Here is a 20,676-nt window from a genome sequence, read left to right as displayed (position 1 = left end):
GCAGAATAGTGAGTGCAGCTCTGGGGTATAATACAGGATGTAACTCAGGATCAGTAATGTAATGTATGTACACAGTGACTGCACCAGCAGAATAGTGAGTGCAGCTCTGGAGTATAATACAGGATGTAACTCAAGATCAGTAATGTAATGTATGTACATAGTGACTGCACCAGCAGAATAGTGAGTGCAGCTCTGGAGGATAATACAGGATATAACTCAGGATCAGTACAGGGTCTGTAATGTAAGTACACAGTGACTGCACCAGCAGAATAGCGAGTGCAGCTCTGGAGGATAATACAGGATGTAACTCAGGATGGGGTGTGGGAGCACCTTCCTGCCTGTTGTTATTTTAGGTTGCATGTTACTTTCGATATGAATAACACTCTCACCAATGTAAATGAGGGCAGCCAGAAATGCAAAGTGTTTTGTGTCCTACAGTCTCAACAGCCGCTATGAGGGGTGAGAAATGGAGAAAATTGGAAGTTATTTCATTTCAGGTACAGTTCTTTTATGACGAAGTAATGAAGTCTCTGCTCTTGCTGGTATTTGTGACACTGACAGCTGCTGCCATTATTGCTGCCATCTGGCATTGAGCTGCTTTTCCTGTTAACCCTTAGGCAGCACCACAGGTCTGATTTAGTTGTAAAGTTACATAATACAGATATCAGAGGATACCCCCAGAATCTACGGCTATACAAAATATCTTGCACTGAGCGTGCCCGATAAGCCAGGTGTTAATGATCCTGGAAGGAATCATTTCTAAAAACAGGTTCAATAAATAAAAGTTACATTTATTAAAATTTAAAAATATTCTAATTTTCCATTAATATGTGTCCAGGAGATTGTCACGAGTCTAAACAGATCATTATGCTGTAAGGTCAATTTTGTCAACCATTTACACAAGCTGATAAGACTTAGGATGGCTGAGGCACGTCTACTGAAGTATAGGCAACAGTTTATTCTCCCATGCCCCCACAGAGGGTAGGTGGCGGGGGTAGATATGGGTGAAGCAAAATACTCCATGCTTCTGCAAAAACCATAACCCACCTGATCACACATCAGCAGGTACATTCCTCATATATAGTGTATGAAGACAATATCCACAACCAGTGCTATCATAGTTCAGTCCTCGGATTGATCCTTAGGTCATGCTCAATAAATCAGAAAAACCTGCACCCCCATCCACCTGACGGGGACCACAGACAGTATGAGCATCAACGAACCCACGTGCCACCAGTCCAAAAATTGTAGGAGTCGATGCACGCCACAGCAGCCAATTTACTACTTACAGCAACCATGTACGGCCAAGGCCATTTGTTATCCAAACTCACACATTAACGCCCCCATACACGCGACTAATGTAGGCTGCACCCACCGATATCGACGGGTTCAACCGACGATCCAATGTGTATGGGGGTGCGACTGACCGATAGTCGGGGAAAAGGTCACTCGGGTATGCCTAACTTCAGACTGCTGATTGCTTTGTTCTCCCGGAGATGGGAATAACCCTTGAAGAACCTGCTCTAGATGCAGTGAGCATCTCCATGTGTGAGAGCAGACATTGCTACAAATCATTCATTAATAGGAACCTGGGGTAAAGCACATTCCCCATGTCTATGATATGACATGTGCAGGGTTTATAGGGGCAGGGAATGAACCCCGTGTCCTACCGCCCCACAGGTTGCTGCACCAGGTATGACACCTTCTGGAATATGAAGGTTTTCTGCCTGGAGTGCCAAACTGAAGTGTCTTGTAACGCAACTTTACAAATCAAGCACATGATTTACTATTTACAGCACCTCGTGTGTGAAATCGTAAATGCAGCGAGCGCAACTTTCCTTTTGGAAACTATAAATTGCACTGCTTGTAGCAGGGGTGTTCATGAAATGATGGGGCCTGTAGTCCGTTACCACTGCTCCATACAACACAGCTCTTGCAGTTTTCTCACTCTGAAGCAGCTTATCTATTCACTGTGAATCAGAAACAAGGGCTGCCAAGGCACAGGGCTCCGCAATACGCAGGCTCCGGGAGCAGATTGTGAGACAGATCTGAGCCGCTCCGATGGCAGCTCCTCACTTTACACTCTGGTGCTTTGCAGGTATTTATCGAGGAACATGGAGTAGCAGGTGAGGGAGCAGAAGTAGCAGATGATGGGGGCCTCAGTGCCCCCCATGGAGTCCACAAGGACGACTGCTTGAGACACCTGGTGTAGATTCATTACAACAATCGTCTGGATGAAGGAAGACAAGCACGGCCTGCCACAGTCACACGTCTTGGCCACCGACAGATCTTGGCACAGGTGCTTGGGGATTACTTGTGGTCCGTATGGGATTCTAAATAAAGAAATAAAAAATGAAATATTACCAACTTAAAAAAACCTAACACTTTGTCCTGCCCTCATTTCTTTTCTTTCAGCACTCTGTACAGTGGATCTCTTACATGCGGTCACAGTTGCACAAGAGAATACAAAGCAGTAATCATAACGTTTAGATTTTACAAGGAGACAAGAATTAGGTCAGCGACCAAGTGTGGAAACAGAAAAGAGGTCAAGGAATGCTCCATTTCATTAATAGGAAGAAAAAAAAAAAAACGAAAAAAAAAACCATACTTCTCTCATTTGGGATTTTGGGTGGCGAGCTGCAAGAGAGGCAATGGAAGCCCTACGGGTTGTCACACAGCTTTCTGAGGACCAGAAAAGTAGCAGGATATACAGTGTAAAGGTTAAGAACAATGACAAGCATCGGATGGAGAGGAGTAAAGCAGCCAGCAGACTGTGGAAGGCTACTTTCACACTAGCGTTAACTGCAATACGTCGCAAATGCGTCGTTTTGCCGAAAATACGCATCCAGCAAAAGTTCTTGCTGGATACGTTTTTTCGTCATAGACTAACATTAGCGACGCATTAGCGACGCATTGCCAAACGTCGCGTCCGTTTTGCGACGCTTGGGCGTGTGTTAGCGGACCGTCGGGAGAAAAAAACCTTACATGTAACGTTTTTTGCTCCCGACGGTCCGCTTTTTCCGACCGCGCATGCGCGGCCGGAACTCCGCCCCCACCTCCCCGCACCTCACAATGGGGCAGCGGATGCGCTGGAAAAATGCATCCGCTGCCCCCGTTGTGCGGCGGAGACAACGCTAGCGTCGGGAACCTCGGCCCGACGCACAGCGACGGGTCTTTCCCGACGCTAGTGTGAAAGTAGCCGAAGAGACGTCTGTGCAGTGACGGATCGCACTTCTGTGATGGAGGAATCTGGGATTGGTGATTCCAGGAGGACCTTACCCCCTGACTACATTGTGCCCCCAGTACAGATGGTGGAGGAGGATAACTATGGGCTCTTATCAGGGGTCGGCCTCTGCCCCTTAGTTCCAGTGATGGGAAATCTTAATACTAATGTACAAGACATTGTGGACAGTTGTAGCTTCAGCTTTGTGGGATCAGTTTGGGGGAAGACCCTTTTCTGTTCCCCATGACTGATCAGTGCACAAGGTCCATACAGACATGGAGGCGGAAGAACATGAGCGGCTGCACAGAGACCGGGCATCAGCCCCATCCAACACCTTTGGGATGAACTATTGGCCTCCACCAACATCAGGGTCTGATCCCACAAAGGTTCTACTGGATGAAGAGGCAAAATTCTTATAGATAACAGCAAAATCTAGTAGAATGTCTTCCCAGAAGAGAGAATGTTCCCATCTATGAACCATTTGAGTATCTAAGGTTTCATACAAGTGTCCATCACAGAGAAGCCTGGAGTTCTCACACACGTGGATTTTGCCTTTGATTCTCCCCTGGTTAAATGTCATGAGACATTTCACTGTGATGCAGGAGGCCAAGGACTGATGGAAAAGTCTCTATGTAAACAGGTAATGCAGTCCTGGCTGCTGGCAGCACTTCATAATCTACACAGGAGGCTTCTTAGCGCCAGAACAACACGCGATCCATTGTAACAAAACACTTTGGAAGGGAAGAGAAACCCATCCAGGGTGTGTGTGCTAGAGAAATCACGGGGAAGATGGATCCCCAGCAATAGTCGAGTTACACGCGCCACTACGTCTATGGGCATGCTCACATGTGTTTTTATGTAGCGCAGTTGTCAGTTTTTGAGCTGAATTGCAGAACAATCTCACTCACCCACTCATGCGAAAGGGTCAGTGACAAAACGGACAGCGCATAAGTTCTCTTGTCACCCAAGTTCTGGTTATTTATCTGTTTAATGGGTCAGAAAAGGTTTTTTTTTTTTCTTTTTTTATACAGCAAACAAGGAAAACTACTACAACACAGATGGTGAAAAAGGAAGTAGCGAGCAGAAACAGACACATATTGGATCCAGCGCATGGGTGAAAATGGCTTTATTTCACATACATAAAAAACCCAGATGTCTGCACGATGCTGAAAGCACGTGGCGCTGACACAGATGGGAAGGCGTCTGCAGGGAGAATACAGATTTTTTTTTCCGGACAAAGTAGACAAACAAGCGGGTGTGTAGTGATGTGAGGAGCAGTCAGTGCCAAGGTCTCTCGCCCCGGAGGTCTGCAATGACTGGAGAAGACCACTAAATGATTGGTTTTCTATCACCCTGGAACCAATGAAGGAGGGTCCGGGCTTCTCTCATATATGCCATCACTATGATCAGTGTGGGGGAGCTCTGAAAATTCCTACATCAGGGTGGGAATAAAATTAAAGTGGTTCTCCACGACTAGGATATTGATGATTATCAGATATCAGATAAATGAGGGTCCAACGCCTGGCTGTACAGAGTCAGGACAGCTCCATACACTGTGGTGCCCGTACTTGGTACTGCAGCAATGCTCCTATTCACTTCAACAGAAGCTGAGCTGCTGCCAGCCAAGAGCGGCCACTACATTTACCGAGCTGTGATGTTTTGGCCCCGTAGACTTTGAACTTGCAGTGAGCAGCATAGAGCCAATACGTGGGGTTGTCGAAGGTCAGAAGCCAATCTGATACTGATGAGCTTTAAAATGCAAACATACTTGGGTTTTACAGGGATTTGCCAGGACTACGATGGTTAGGATACTGAGCATTGTAGTCCCAGCTAATCCCTGTAAAGCCCAAGTATGCTGTCTGCAATATATAACCTCACCCAAACAGGTATGAGCATGCTGTGACCCAACATATCAGGGACAACCCTTTCTGTGCGGATCGCCCTTTGTTCTACTTTCTATAGGCGCACCCTCCCTCCCCTCAATATCTGGATTGCTGGTACTCCCACGTGTCAGACCAAACATTTATTGCACATCCAATTATCAAGTTTAATGTTCTGCCTGTTTTATGTTAAAAGTTCTGCAACTTTCCATTCTACATTGTGTATTCCTTTATTCCTTTCTAATGTTAAGATGTTTGTTTGCATCTAAAGACTGAAATTCTGTAGGAACCGAATAACTTGGGTCTGCTTTCATTTTAGGGCAGGAGAGGGACTTGTGCAGCTGATGGCTAATGGCCTATCCCCCTGGATATATCATAAGCAAAGTGTCAGCTGTGAGCAGGTTCAGAGCCTGTGGTGTATACGCCAGACGAATCTATGGAGGTCCATTCCCCAGAAGGCGGCCAAGACTGTCCTCATGGGACACATCAAGTCTTTACGTATCCTGCGCTTTTCTATTCAGAGATGAAGTAGAAATACTGTATTCTGAGGGGTGTATGTTTTTTTTCTTTATAGGGAACTTATGGGCGATGCATCCAACTCCATGTCTACAGTGGGATATGTCAGTCAGAAATATACATCCCAAAATATACCTTTGACACAAACTATACATATTATGTGGATATATAATGCATTGCGAAAGTATTCGGCCCCCTGGAACTTTTCAACCTTTTCCCCACATATCATGCTTCAAACATAAAGATACCAAATGTAAATTTTTGGTGAAGAATTAACCACAAGTGGAACACAATTGTGAAGTTGAATGAAATTTATTGGTTATTTAAAATTTTTTGTGGAAATTAAAAAAATGAAAAGTGGGGCGTGCAATATTATTCGGCCCCTTTACTTTCAGTGCAGCAAACTCAATCCAGAAGTTCATTGTGGATCTCTGAATGATCCAATGTTGTCCTAAATGCCTAATGATGATAAATATAATCCACCTGTATGTAATCAAGTCTCCGTATTAATGCACCTGCTCTGTGATAGTCTCAGAGCTCTGTTTGAAGCACAGAGAGCATCATGAAGACCAAGGAACACAACAGGCAGCTCTGTGATACTGTTGTGGAGAAGTTTAAAGCTGGATTTGGATACAAAATGACTTCCAAAACTTTAATCATCCCTAGGAGCACTGTGCAAGCAATCATATTAAAATGGAAGGAGTATCATACCACTGCAAGTCTACCAAGACCAGGCCGTCCCTCTAAACTTTCATCTCAAACAAGGAGAAGACTGATCAGAGATGCAGCCAAGAGGCCCATGATCACCCTGGATGAACTGCAGAGATCTACAGCTGAGGTGGGACAGTCTGTCCATAGGACAACAATCAGTCGTACACTGCACAAATGCAAATCTGGCTTTTATGGAAGAGTGGCAAGAAGAAAGTAATTTCTCAAAGATATCCATAAAAAGTGTTGTTTAAAGTTTGCAACAAGCCACCTGGGAAACACAACAAACATGCGGAAGAAGGTGCTCTGGTCAGATGAGACCAAAATCAAACTTTCTGGCAACAATGTCAAACGATATGTTTGGCGTAAGGGCAACAGAGCTCATCACCCTGAACACACCATCCCCACTGTCAAACATGGTGGTGGCAGCATCATGGTTTTGGCCTGCTTTTCTTCAGCAGGGACAGGGAAGATGGTTAAAATTGATGGGAATGAAGATGGATGGCGCCAAATACAGGACCATTCTTGAAGAAAACCTGTTGGAGTCTGCAAAAGACCTGAGACTGGGACGGAGATTTGTCTTCCCACAAAACAATGATCCCAAACATAAAGCAAAATCTACAGTGGAATGGTTCACAAATAAACATATCCAGGTGTTAGAATGGCCAAGTTAAAGTCCAGATCTCAATCCAATCGACAATCTGTGGAAAGAGCTGAAAACTGCTGTTCACAAACAATCTCCACCAAACCTCACTGAGCTCGAGCTGTTTGCCAAGGAAGAATGGGCAAGAATTTCAGTCTCTCGGTGTATAAAACTGATAGAGACATACCCCAAGCGACTTGCAGCTGTAAGTGCAGCAAAAGGTGGTGCAACAAAGTATTAAGTTAAAGGGACGAATAATATTGCACGCCCCACTTTTCAGTTTTTGAATTTCCACAAAAATTTAAAATAACCAATAAATTTTGTTCAACTTCACAATTGTGTTCCACTTGTTGTTGATTCGTCACCAAAAATTTACATTTGGTATCTTTAGCTTTGAAGCATGATATGTGGAAAAAGGTTGAAAAGTTCCAGGGGGCCGAATACTTTCGCAAGGCACTGTAAGCCTAAGGGTACCGTCACACAGTGGCATTTTCATCGCTACGACGGCACGATTCGTGACGTTCTAGCGATATAGTTACGATCTCGCAGTGTCTGACACGCAGCAGCGATCAGGGACCCTGCTGAGAATCGTACGTCGTAGCAGATCGTTTGAAACTTTCTTTCGTCGCTGGATCTCCCGCTGTCATCGCTGGATCGTTGTGTGTGACAGCGATCCAGCGATGCGATCGCTTGTAGCCAGGGTAAACATCGGGTTACTAAGCGCAGGGCCGCGCTTAGTAACCTGATGTTTACCGTGGTTACCAGCGTAAAAGTAAAAAAAAAAAAACCGTACATACTCACCATCTGATGTCCGTCAGGTCCCTTGCAGTCTGCTTCCCGCTCTGACTGTCTGCCGGCCGGAAAGTGAGAGCAGATCACAGCGGTGACGTCGCCGCTGTGATCTGCTTTCACTTTATGGCGGCACTCAGTCAGAGCAGGAAGCAGACGGCAAGGGACCTGACGGACATCAGATGGTGAGTATGTACGTTTTTTTTTTTTTTACTTTTATGCTGGTAACCACGGTAAACATCGGGTTACTAAGCGCGGCCCTGCGCTTAGTAACTCGATGTTTACCCTGGTTACCAGCGAACCTCGGCATCGTTGGTCGCTGGAGAGCGGTCTGTGTGACAGCTCCCCAGCGACCACACAACGACTTACCAACGATCACGGCCAGGTCGTATCACAGGTCGTGATCGTTGGTAAATCGTATAGTGAGACGGTACCTTAAGCGGGAAAGCTTCCATTCACTGACAGCAAACAGTTATTCACGACCTTCCAATGTTTTTTCAGCAATACTAAATTCACACAGTCAGGAAAGTGTTAACAGCCCCTCCCCAGATAAAAAAACAAGCAAACCCCCAAATCAAACTGCAAGTCACCTGTAGCCAATTGTCGCCCTTGAAGCGGTTTCCAGTAATGTAAGCGGGACCTTTAGCAGGATGTCGGGAGCCATTGGATTCGCTTTTGAAAAGGGATTCCCATAGAGATCCAGATTCTCTAGCGCCAGCATTTTGAAGCTGTTGGGAAGATATGGAAGCTTGTTTTTGGTGGCGGAGAAGAAGCGCAGTTTACTCAGCTTGCCAACGGCAAACGGCAACTGCACCAGTTCATTTCCGTCCAGCTTCAGGCTGACAAGTTCTGTGAAGTTGCAGAACTGGACAGGGAGAGCCTTCAGTTTGTTTTCACTCAAGTCCAAAGACTTCAGAGACTTTCTCCAGGTGGAGTCACACAACTCGACCTCGAACGTCTCCAGAAAGTTGCAGTGCAGGCTCAGCTCCTGGAGACACAGCAGGTCCCCGATGGTCTTCGGCAGCTTCTTGATGTGGTTGTTGCTGAGGTCGAGCTTCTGAAGTCTCTTGAGGCAGAGCATCCGCATGTCCAGCCGAGCCAGCTTACAGAAGGAGACCTGGAGATGCTCCAGTGAGTAGGGGAAGCTCTTAGTCAGGGGATAGTCTTTCTTGCAAGAAATAATCATTCTGGTTCTGGGTTTTTCAATTTCAGAGGTCTTGGCGGGAGTCAGGCGGGAGAGTGGCACAGGGCTGGCATCAGTGCCCTTGTGTGCTAAAGTCACAGCAGAAAGGAAGTTCTTCAGGTTGCAAACATCAGCCTGAAAAAGAAAATATAGAAATGTTAGTCAGCAAAAACAGAAATTTGGTAGTATAGAAGTGTGCATTGTAATTTACAGGCGGTGTCTGGTGCCACAGCTCGGGCACACAATGGTGGCTCCATTAATGGCCGTGCAGGTGTCAGGAATGGAGGAGGCCATTTCCTGCAGCTCTCCCCAAACTGCAGCATTGAAGTTAAAGGGGCAACAGCTTGAAATGCCAAGGCCAAGTTCAGCCAGCCATTTATAAAGGCAAAAATAATGGCATAAATGGATCCATGTGCAGGTGCTTCGCTCGTCTGCTGTGACCGACATACAGGGGCCGTGTCATTATAATAGTGCATGCTACGATTCTCTCTACACACACACCTAATGACCACGTGAAAATACACTCCTGCACTAACACATGGGCCCACACTGGTCAGCGAGCTGTCCGTGGGCGGTCAGTTAACCAAAAACATACCTGTCCAAACAAGGTCTAAGTTCACATGACCAATCTCCGATTTAAAGTCCAGAAAAAAAAAAATGTTATCTTCATTTGCGTGGTGTCCCGTACGCCCGCCAGGTCTCATCTATATGGCTGTTTTTAAGACCTGTTTCCCACACCCTCAAAAATGATTAAAGGCCTAAATAAGTTTCCTGTCTAGTCTATGCAAATGATTTATTAAAAAGGAATCTATCAACGCTATTAACCTGCAGATATGGGGTTAACACGCAGGTTAATAATCTTCCAAAGCTGTGCAGCTGCCACACTGAAAATATGGCTACAGGGAGGAAATTAACTTTATTCCTCCAGGCAGCCTCCGGCTTTCAGTCATGGAGGCGTGACAGTAACGTTAACTAGCAATTTTGGGAAATTAAAAAGTAAATAAATAAGAGCAATTCTGCCATTCATTGTGTGTTAACGTAGTTCACTAAATGCTGATTGACAAGGAGCGGTCAGATGGTTATCTCCAGACCGTGCACAGCACCTCCTGTGGGTCTGCAATCGCCACCGCTTCTGCCTGGATTGACTTCTACTTTGCCCGTTGTGTCTGCACATGTCTTGTTCCCTACTGCACATATGAAAGAAGCTGAGAGGATGATGTAGAAGGCATCCACTTAAACCAAGGCAGAAATGGCGGCGATTGTGGGCACAATGGAGGCGCCAAGCTCAGCGGCCACTAAACCGCAGGAGAATTATAAAAGACATTTTCTTAGGTATGTGGTGCGGTTGGGCACTTATAAAGTGGTTCCAGGAGTTCTATTAAAAGGCCTAAAAGCTGGCGGATAGTTTCTATAGGGAGAACCTGGGGACCTGTTCAATTTAACGATATGGGGCTCTCCGCCTGCCATGGCAAATTATTGGCGCCTCATGATTTTGGGTTTCTGATGTGCTGTATAAATACACTCACACTTGTACCTTGCTGAGACATATATCCACCGCCGGCTCTCTAAGTCGTATTGTGGCCTTTCCTTCGCTTACAAACTTGGAAAACAAATTCTCAATGTTCTCCTGCAGCTGTATGGGAGAGAGGAGACAAGCGATTAGAGTCAGAGGTGATATAAACCAGATACCAAGGGTGCAAAACTGCATTTACCAAGTATATCGACTAGAAACTATACTGTAGTAGTGTCACACTGTGCAACAGATTACAAGTCTTCGACTTTAAGAGTAGAAAATAAGCTGTGAGAGTCAATCAGCAGTCATTAGTAACCTACTAAATGGCCAATATTCAGTACAACATTCATCATCTTGGGAATCCAGACTGCAAAGTCAAAGTAATATCTTTGCACAGAAGAAACACAAGATCACTGTGCGCCTCCATAGGGATCATGCGGGCTGATCAGGAGGTCAGAAGAGATTTTACCTGAATAGGAATGTAGAGCGCATGCGCCACCTAGTGGGGGAATTCAGTATACTCGCTCTGCATATAATGGGAGTTTTCATCACTGACATCTGCAGAATTACTAAACGAATTTTAGCATAGGAATGTTCAGGCTGTGGACCTGATCCTAATACAGGACCATTCAGAAAGGAGTAAAACCGTGTAGTTAAAGATACATAAGTGGAAAATAGCAATGACTGAAAATCAAAGCAAAACCGGCTTAGTTGCCCATCGCATTTCGATTTTCTGGAGCTATAAGTAAAATGTGCGACATGTGTTGACAACATAAAAGTAAGAAAAAACTATTTGCGTGTTGGAATATTCAAGCACAGGATCTGCTGTGACACTTTCTGAATCATTTTGGAAAATGTGCTTCCCATAGGAAATGCCGTGTTGGGTGAAAGAACTCGCCCTTTGACTGTTTACGTCCGTGGTGCCCAAATACTACAGAAGAGACTGCGAACAGCATTGGAGCATTGTACAAGTGTAGTCTAGAAAATCAGCCAGGCTGACTGGTGTGGAACTACAGGTGCCAAAAACCATGGTATTGAGCAAAATCTGTAGTCCCTTATGGCTGAGGATCTTGTCACTTCCACCTGGACCTGTTAAAGGAATGGCTTATGCCACAGATGAACTATGCTTGGCAGATTGTACTCCATCAGCAGGATGGTGCGCCTCCCCACAAACATTTGCATGTTGGGCCCTAACAACAAGTGTTGGCCACACTATCATATGCGTGGCAGCCTGGCAACACTGCTTCTGATCGGGGGTAAAATCATCACCGCCGGTGAGAGCCGTGGCTCCCACGCTGGTCAAAAGACAGTGTGAGCGCTCAGCTGTGATCGAAGGTGGAAACTTTACCTCTGGTCACTGGTGTCAGCTGATGGGACAACTGCTCCTATCATCTGACACCCACTACCGCTAATAACAGTGAGAGCAGGAGTGTTAATAATTTTTAATAAAAACTGCGTGAGTTCCACTGTATTTTTGACAGTCAGCCAATCAAAACTCACAGCTGGGGGAGCTGTCAGCTCCAGCAAGGCTAGTTATCAAAAATACAAGGGTCCCCACTCCGATTTCTTTAATTACTAATCCATGGGCTTGATGTCACCAGACAATACAAAGGTGACATCAACCCCACAAATATGAACCCCACTTGTCAGCGCTACAGGGCAAGTGCCGGGCAATGCACCAGAAGTGGTGCAGCTAATAAATGTGCCTTTTCTGGGTGGCTGCGGGGCTGCTATTTTTAAGGCTGGATGGGGAAGGAGGGGTGGGGCAATATCCATGGCCCCTCACCCAGCCTGAATACCAGTCCCCAGCTGTCTGCTTTAGCATAGCTGGTTGTCACATAATGAAAAAAGAAAAATCAGGGTGAGGACCCCTATATTCTTGATTACTAGTCTTGCTGAAGCTGACAGCTGAGGGTTGCAGCCCCCAGCTGTCAGTTTTGCCTAGCTGGTTACCAAAAATACGGTGTAACCCACGCCCTTTTTTTCCCTTATTGATTTAGAGCGCAAGCTGATGGATACTCCCATTAGCCGCTCCTGCGCTCAGTTTTTAGCGGCAGCAGGAGTCGGCTGACGGGAGCAGTAGTCCCATATGCCGACACAAGTGACCTGAGGTAAACTGTCAATCACTGGTGCGGGCTCACGCTGTCATTTGACAGTGTGGGAACTTAGGCTGTCTGACTGACACGTATCACAACCAAAATCGTGGCGTCTTTAGGGGGCAATTACATGCTGCAAACAGTGTTCTGACTGCCAGCTTTGGGGCATAGGTTTGCACTTTTAGATCTTTACGGAAGCTATTCACACTCACTGGGTTCTATACTGAATATACTTAGTGCAGCACCTTTGCATGGACTCTGGGGGAGGGCTGTTAGTCCTTACATGGATACATCCAGTGGACGATTTCAGCTTTTATTATTACATGTCATTGTTCAGTATTTAGCACATTTTGGTGATCCTGTCTTGCACATTTTATATACTTGCTTTCGGTGCACGGTTAGCTGATCACATTTATATTTGTGGTGCTCTCGGGGTTCTTCTCACAGACTTTGTCTCTGGGGGGGGGGGGCAGGTCCTCGATTATCAATACTAGTAGGACCCTAACAATGGAAATCCCATTCACTGACTGAGTCAGAACATCTGATAATCGGGCACTATTCTGGATGAAAGGAATGTTACAGTCTCCATAGAGTCCGTATCCTGCACTCATCGGGCATTGCTGCTGCAGAACCTCTGCCCACAGTGCTAAGGAGCGGGCACTCGCCTTGTATCTGGATCCAGCCTTGTCCTTGATGGTACAGACCATGAGGTAGATGGGCCCCCGCTGGCCGCAGCCTTTCTCCTCCTGTCGCCCCACAGACAGCACGGCCCGGGTCCCTCTCCCCCTATTCCTCATGCCGAATGTGGGCAGCAGCCGGCTCACCACCTCCACCTCACACTGCAGCTTCATGGCGCCGAATTCAGCTGTTAGTCCGCCTGGGTCATAGAGAGCAGAGGCCGCTCCGCACCGCTCTATCCCGCCATGGCAACCACAGCTTTGTGTTCCCGCGCATCAGCTCGGTGACGTCATTGCCCCTCCAACTCCGCCAGGACGATAGAGAGGACGGACTAGAAAGCCGCAGTCTCTATGGTTATTGTTGGGGACCTGTGTGTACCGGGCAAATGTGGCCGTTGTCAATAGAACCAGTACAAATAACTTCAAAATGAAAGTTCTATTTTTGCTCTTACTCCTGTTAACCCCTTTATGTCTGGGTGATTTTTCTTTTCTTCCCTTCTTCTAAGAACCATAATTTCTTTTTAATTTTTTTCACAGACATTAATTTTGGCGGGACGTGTTGTAGGTGTGGACAGCGCCATTCACTTTAAAGTACAGTCAATCGTAAAACGTGGGATGGAATAGTTAAAAAATAAACACAAAAATGTCTGCCCGTTTTTTGGGGAGCTCTGATCACGTTTTACCCCATTTTCCTGGACTGAAAGATTCTTCGCCGTTTCTGGTGTTTAATCCTTATTTCTTTACCCCGCAGGTCAATAAATTGGCGATTCCAGATTGTGATCAGCGCCGTCCCGGTGCCTTCAATAGCCGAGTCTTCTGTCCGGATGGAAGTGGATGGCGTCTCTACATCATCCACACGGTGCGAACACAGACTGGCATGTAATGTGCTGGCGCCACTTGTTCGTTGCCTGCGAAGGTCTGCAATCCAGATAAAAGAGTCAGAGTGTGACCGGGTCGGCGCTGATCACAACCTGGATCCGCCCATCAGATCGGCCAAGCATTGCTGGACATGTATAAAACATCTTTTCAAAGGTTCACAGGGGCATCTGTGAGGATATAAAGGGGTTGTAAGGCTGTGTGCACATGTTGCGGATTCGCAGCTGTTTTCCATGCGATGTACAGTACCATGTAAACCTATGGAAAACCAAATCCGCAGTGCACATGCTGCGGAAAATACCACACGGAAACGCTGCGTTGTATTTTCTGCAGCATGTCAATTCTTTGTGCAGATTCCGCAGCGGTTTACATCTGCTCAATAAGAATCCGCACTAAATACGCAGGTAAAACGCAGTGCGGTTTACCTGCGGATTTTGCAAAAACAGTGCAGAAAAATCCGCACACGAATCCGCAACGTGTGCACATAGCCTAACAACCACATTCACATGATTTTAAAGGTGATGGGCATAGCTTATGCTGGTTTCACCTTTGCGTCTGTGTGCGCAGCGTACGATCCGCACAGATCCGCATGCGTCATGCGTGCCTATCTTTAACATGGCGTACGCAGGGACATGCGTTGTTTCTCGGTGTGCGGTAGGTCCGGCGAACACAAAATGTTGCATTTTTGGAAGCGTCAAAAATCCATCAAATATGCGCCGGCATGTGCATGCGGATGAGTGCTTTGAAAAACGCATTACTGTCTATGGGAATGCATGCATACGCAAGGACATGCGTACGCATGTGTTGGATGCACTTGCTTACTTCGGACTGCGCATGTCCAGGAACTGATTGAGACACACCCTCCTGGAAATATCGAACGCATGGGCATAAAAAGTAAAAACGCATGCAAACGCTGCGTTTTTTTGGAATTATGCGTAAGCTGATGCGGATAAAAAATGCTGCATTAGCATGTATTTTTGCATGCGTTTGTGGCTGCGGATGATACGCTGCGCACATACACGCAAATGTGAAACTAGCCTTATAAGCCAAAAATGTGACAGGTTCCCTTTAAATTAATTTCTACTTCTCGTTTTTAGTTTCAGTGGGAGCATTGAACCTGTGATCACTTCATCTGTAAAATGCTGGGAGCAAAGTGAATGCCTTGCAATACATTGTTGTGCCAAACTGAATCTAAAATGAAGATATTGGAGCAGCTCAGAGAAAGCAACACACAGATCCAGCAGTTGTATTCAATGTAAATTTCTGTTTATTTAGACTTAAAGGCATGTTTATATAGACAGACAAAAGAATGGCTAGTATTCAGGGTGGTGCTGACATGCACAGATATAGCCTGCAGTCATCCAGGGGCCTTATAGACGTAAATGCTGCTATATGATGAAGTCCTTTCTTGGAGTTGTGGCCATCGGCACTTGTGATCATGGGAGGGGTGATGAGCTCCTGATCACAACCATTTAAATGCATATAAACGGTTATACAGAGCAATTATGTATTATATAGTGACATTAATTCCATAGCGCCTTATAGACATTATCACTGTCCCCATTGAGGCTCACAAATTGTAAATTCCTTATCAGTAGGTGGGAGGAAATTTGAGTACTAGAAGAAAACCACACAACCATAGGAAGAACATCCAAACTCCTTGCAGATGTTGTCCTTGGTGGGATTTCAACCCCGATGCTGCAAAGCAAGAGTGCTAACCACTGAGCCACCGTGCTGTCCACTGTAGTGTAACACCGCCAGCCCCCACCATGTATGGCGAGGAGCACCACGGCTCCATCACACGTGTTATTGGCCCCTGCTGGGACCTAAACAGTATGATGGAGCTGTAGTGCTCCGCTCTATACACTGTTCACATCTGACCACTAAAGGTAATAAGAGCTGATGGGTGGGAGAGCCGGACCCCATCTGATCTTATACTGGTAAATCATCAATATAAAATACTGGCCAACTCCATTTAATCTGTTATTAAAGGGGTTCACAGTCCTAAAACTGATCAGCTGTGAGATAGAACTTGTGGTTCTCAGGTATTACAGCACACATCCAGATTTGTAGCAGCGGCTTTGTCTCGTAATAGAATCTAATTCCAGTCACAGTAAATTGTAATACGAGGCCCAGGCGCTGGTAAAGTGTGGCGCTATGAGGCGCACGCTGCAATCAGTCCCATGAGACCGCTGACGGGCGGGAAGCCGGTCTAATATCCAGAGTGTATGTATGATAGATGGAGGCCAAATAGCGGAGGCCACCGGGTCTGACAACCAACAGGCCGGCCTTCGGCTACGCTGCTGCACTCTCTGCCATGATAGCTGGTATTTCAGCAAATCCTTTATTCCCGGCACCGCCATACTAGTAACAGCAACTGTGCAGGAAGCGTGTGGCTGTGACAACATCAGGTGCACTGTGCACCCCATAGCCACGCTGCAGACGGGGGATTTAGGCCTTGTTCACACTGTCAGGATTTTACCTCAGTATGTGTGAGGGAAAACCAGGAGTGGGTGATAACACAGCAGTGGTGACGGGCTTCTTACAGATACTGAACGTGTGAATGGATGTATAATACCACAAACACCTGCTTTGTTCTCACTTATGCAATTGCCTCTTCAGAGCATGCATGGCGCGTAAGGCTACTTTCACACTAGCGTCGGGAAAGACCCGTCGCTGTGCGTCGGGCCGACGTTCCCGACGCTAGCGTTGTCTCCGCCGCACAACGGGGGCAGCGGATGTATTTTTCCAACGCATCCGCTGCCCCATTGTGAGGTGCGGGGAAGTGCGGGGAGGTGGGGGCGGAGTTCCGGCCGCGCATGCGCGGTTGGAAAAAGCGGACCGTCGGGAGCAAAAAACGTTACATGTAAGGTTTTTTTCTCCCGACGGTCCGCTAACACACGCCCAAGCGTCGCGAAACGGACGCAACGTTTGGCAATGCGTCGCAAATGCGTCGCTAATGTAATAGTCTATGACGAAAAAACGTATCCAGCAAGAAATTTTGCTGGATGCGTATTTTCGGCAAAACGACGCATTTGCGACGTATTGCAGTTAACGCTAGTGTGAAAGTAGCCTAAGTCTCCTCACTCTGACACGCCGCGCTGGCTGGTCACTCTCCACAAGGAGAAATGTTATTTAGATCCTTGTTCTTATTTATGAAATTGTCATTAAAGTTTTGTTACTTTGAATCCTGCCGCTGCTATAAGACGACGCTACTTTGGTTTCCATGGCAACCCGGCCGCCGCAGTGCAAGCTGGGCTATACGTGAGTAAGTTCTCGCGCGGCATGCCGGGAAGCCTCTGCCTTGGTTGATTAGCGGCTGCGCGGCTCCTCCTCTTCCTTTTCGCGAGCAGACAGTCGGACGAGATGGGTCACCAGCAGCTGTACTGGAGCCACCCGAGGAAATTCGGCCAGGGATCCCGCTCCTGGTGAGTATGTGGCGGCTCGCTGTGCCGGGAGGGTCTGCTGGGGGCGGGGAGGAGGTGGAGCGGCCGGGCGGCGGCTCCATGGGAATGGGGTGGATAGGCCGCGTGGGAGAGCATCATGGCGGCGCCGGCCTTGTGGTCTGTGTAATCCTCCTAGTGATCTCTATAGATCTCTGCGTTACTCTGATTTCTCCATAATGCGCAGTATTGCCGCGGTGCATGGCGTGGGCAGCATGGAGTCCTGACCTAGTCCTGTCTAATGCGTCTCCCCTAGTTAATGTGTGTGTGCACCCCCTGGGGCTTCACACGACCGCTGCAGCCGATCCCAAGTCACCTGATCAGGGGGAGGGGTCACTGTGGGTGCTGCAGCCATCCCCTCATCTCCCCACCTGATATTATTGAGGCAGGGTGGGTCCCTATACAGGGTCTTTGGTTTTCTTCTCCCCTGTAGAAAATGTATTTTGGGCTAAAAATAATCTTTAGTAACTTTCTTTTTATTTCTTTTCTTTTTACTAATAAAATGTAAACGGTGTATTGAGGTGTAGCAGAGGATGGTAAATGCTGTATTCCTTTTTGTTCACAGCCGCGTTTGCTCTAATAGACACGGACTGATCCGCAAGTACGGACTGAACATGTGCCGCCAGTGCTTCAGGCAGTACGCCAAGGACATTGGCTTCGTTAAGGTAAGTGTGGCTCCTAACCCACCTGATGCAGTGACAGCCCACTGTGGAAGCCCACTGGCAGCACTGCACTCTGGCTGCAGCCCCTGTGCTAGATATCAGGTTATAAGGACTGGGACCGGCTATCCTGACCCAGTGTGCTAGCCAATGGACTGCACCTCAGCGCAGGCTAGTCACCTCCATCTGCGCTGATACATGTGACACCTCTCTAGAATATGCACCAAATGTGCACAGCAGATGGTAGACATGGCACATACTGCTCCAGAGTCCTCAATCTCTGATTAGTGGGGGCTACCCACCCAGCGGTTACTGTTCTGCCACTGCACTAATGCCATAATATAGAACGTCGCTCACTAAGGAAAGAACAGCAATGTGGCCTACTTTATCTGCTAATGTTGTGCAGTGATGGGTGTTAATTAGCTTTTCTGATCTTGCATTTTCTTTTTTGCCTTTTCAGTTGGATTAAGCAGATTCCAGTTTGGACAAGAAGTGACCAGGATACTATCAAGAAAATGCAGCGAAGACTTGTGTGAACATGAGGCTTATTGTACATAAATAAACTGGTGCAGTCTTCACTGTGTTCTTTCGTATTTTGTCAATACCAGTTCTAGTCACTATTAGTACATCATCGGAAGAGCAGAAGGGGTTAAAGGGAACCTGTCAGCAGGGTTGTGTACAGTAACCTACACAGTGTCAGGTCAGGTCCGTTCGGTTATACTGAAAATAAAACCTTGGTTGATTGAAATCTGTCTTGTTTCTTAATCTCTTCGGTTTTCTGTTAATGAGATTATCGTGTCCTAAGGTAGGCTGGGGCATGTGGTGCTCTGATTATATGTTCGTAATGCAGCCTGCTGACAGATCACTGCTCTCACTGTCCTGCCCCCTAGTCTGTATTATGAATATACTAATATATGTATTTGGAAAAAGCATGTCACTTAATCAGAATGGCAGCACTCTTATTGGTTAGTGCCGCCTCCTTGTTGCTGCAGCCCAAAAAAATGTACACTACAACAAAATGGTACCAGAGGCGACTCATGCACAGTAGCCTTTATTGCCTACCGAGAAGCTACTGTGCTGGCGCCATTTTGTTGTAGTGTACACTTTTTTTTTTTTTCTTTTTTCCTGCAACAAGGAGGCGGCACTTGCAGTTGCATCTATCGTTGCTAATGTGCAGGGGTACCTGACTGCCATATTGGTGTTTTTTTTTTTTTTTTTAAATACAGGAAGATAATAAGCACTAACTAATAAAAGTGCGCAGGTGCTGCCATTTTGATTAACCCCTTCGAGCTCCGCCGTACTTCCCTTTTGATGTGGGCTCTGGTGCTGGGCCCATATCGTTCCTGGCACAAATCGGCTGTTTTGAACGGCTGACATGTGCCCAGCGCAGTCCCGGGTGGAATTGCAATCTGCCTGTGGCTATTAACCCGTTGAAAGCCGCTGTCAAGCACTAACATCTGCATTTAACAAAACACTTCTAAAAATCTGCACACTGGTGACCCCGGTCACATGATTGTGGGTATCCGGTGGGTTAGCATGACAACCAGAGATCTGGAGACCTCTATGGTTGTTGCTGCGGGTGCCGCCCAGTGGTCAGTGTTCATAGAAAGTGAGTAAGGCGGCTACTTTCACACCAGGTTTTTGCAGTCTTGCACATTCCAGTGAACTTTTTTTTTTAAACTGATCTGTCGCAAATTGTGAAACTGATGCAACAGATTTTTATTTTTTTTTTGCTGGATCCGTAGAGAGAATTTTCGGATGAAACGTGAGGCCATCCGGCGCTAATACAAGTCTATGAGTAAAAAAACAGATCCGGTGGCATCAGTTACAAGATTTTTTTTTTTTTTTTTTTTTTTTTTTTTTTTTACTGGATGGTGCCTGATGGCAAAAACCTGATGTGTGAAAGTAGCCTAAGGGTATGTGTCCACGTTCAGGATTGCATCAGGATTTGGTCAGGATTTTTCATCAGTATTTGTAAGCCAAAACCAGGAGTGGAACAATTAGAGGGAAAGTATAATAGAAACATATGCTCCACTTTTGCATTTATCACCCACTCCTGGTTTTGGCTTACAAATACTGATGAAAAATCCTGACCAAATCCTGATGCAATCCTGAACGTGGACACATACCCTAAGGCTGAGTTCACACGTAGCAGAATTGCCGCGGAAATATCCGCGGCAATTCTGCGCCTCCTGCCGCGGGTATATCGCATGCAGAATTTGCATGCATATACCCGCAGAAAACTAGCGTTTTGCAAGCATAATTAGCTTGCAGAATGCTAGAGTTTTCCAAGCGATCTGTAGCATCGCTTGGAAAACTGTTTGACAGGTTGGTCACACTTGTCAAACATAGTGTTTGATAAGTGTGACCAACTTTTTACTATAGATGCAGCCTATGCAGCATCTATAGTAAAAGATAGAATGTTAAAAATAATAAAAAAAATAAAAAAGGCTATACTCGCCTCAGCGGC

The 20,676-nt window shown here is 46.4% G+C and overlaps 2 protein-coding genes across 2 annotated transcripts; one reads left to right on the top strand and one right to left on the bottom strand.

The window, feature by feature from the left end:
- Positions 1-770: 770 nt before the first annotated feature.
- LRR1 (leucine rich repeat protein 1) lies at positions 771-13,576 on the bottom strand. The gene is made up of 4 exons (XM_077267309.1): positions 13,217-13,576; positions 10,477-10,575; positions 8,350-9,077; positions 771-2,333 (listed from the first exon to the last, which is right to left on the bottom strand). Exons 1-4 carry the CDS (start codon positions 13,400-13,402, stop codon positions 2,078-2,080), a joined length of 1,269 nt encoding a protein of 422 aa, XP_077123424.1. The 5' UTR covers positions 13,403-13,576; the 3' UTR covers positions 771-2,077.
- A 3,764-nt stretch (positions 13,577-17,340) lies between these two features.
- RPS29 (ribosomal protein S29) lies at positions 17,341-18,782 on the top strand. Its single transcript, XM_077267308.1, has 3 exons — positions 17,341-17,532; positions 18,113-18,212; positions 18,667-18,782. Exons 1-3 carry the CDS (start codon positions 17,471-17,473, stop codon positions 18,673-18,675), a joined length of 171 nt encoding a protein of 56 aa, XP_077123423.1. The 5' UTR covers positions 17,341-17,470; the 3' UTR covers positions 18,676-18,782.
- The last annotated feature ends 1,894 nt before the right edge of the window (positions 18,783-20,676 follow it).

This window comes from Ranitomeya variabilis, chromosome 1 (genome assembly GCF_051348905.1).
Source record: "Ranitomeya variabilis isolate aRanVar5 chromosome 1, aRanVar5.hap1, whole genome shotgun sequence".
Taxonomy (NCBI): domain Eukaryota; kingdom Metazoa; phylum Chordata; class Amphibia; order Anura; family Dendrobatidae; genus Ranitomeya; species Ranitomeya variabilis.
This window is presented reverse-complemented; position numbering and strand designations above follow the sequence as displayed.

What these genes read in the sequence shown, in the direction of transcription:
- LRR1 (XM_077267309.1), bottom strand. Translation starts at nt 13,402, where the DNA reads ATGAAGCTGCAGTGTGAGGTGGAGGTGGTGAGCCGGCTGCTGCCCACA. An exon ending in AGGCTGGATCCAGATACAAG is followed by an intron (nt 10,576 to 13,216) that starts GCGAGTGCCCGC and finishes TCTCCCATACAG; the next exon opens with CTGCAGGAGAACATTGAGAA. An exon ending in TGGATATATGTCTCAGCAAG is followed by an intron (nt 9,078 to 10,476) that starts GTACAAGTGTGA and finishes TTTCTTTTTCAG; the next exon opens with GCTGATGTTTGCAACCTGAA.
- RPS29 (XM_077267308.1), top strand. Translation starts at nt 17,471, where the DNA reads ATGGGTCACCAGCAGCTGTACTGGAGCCACCCGAGGAAATTCGGCCAG. An exon ending in GGCCAGGGATCCCGCTCCTG is followed by an intron (nt 17,533 to 18,112) that starts GTGAGTATGTGG and finishes TTTTGTTCACAG; the next exon opens with CCGCGTTTGCTCTAATAGAC.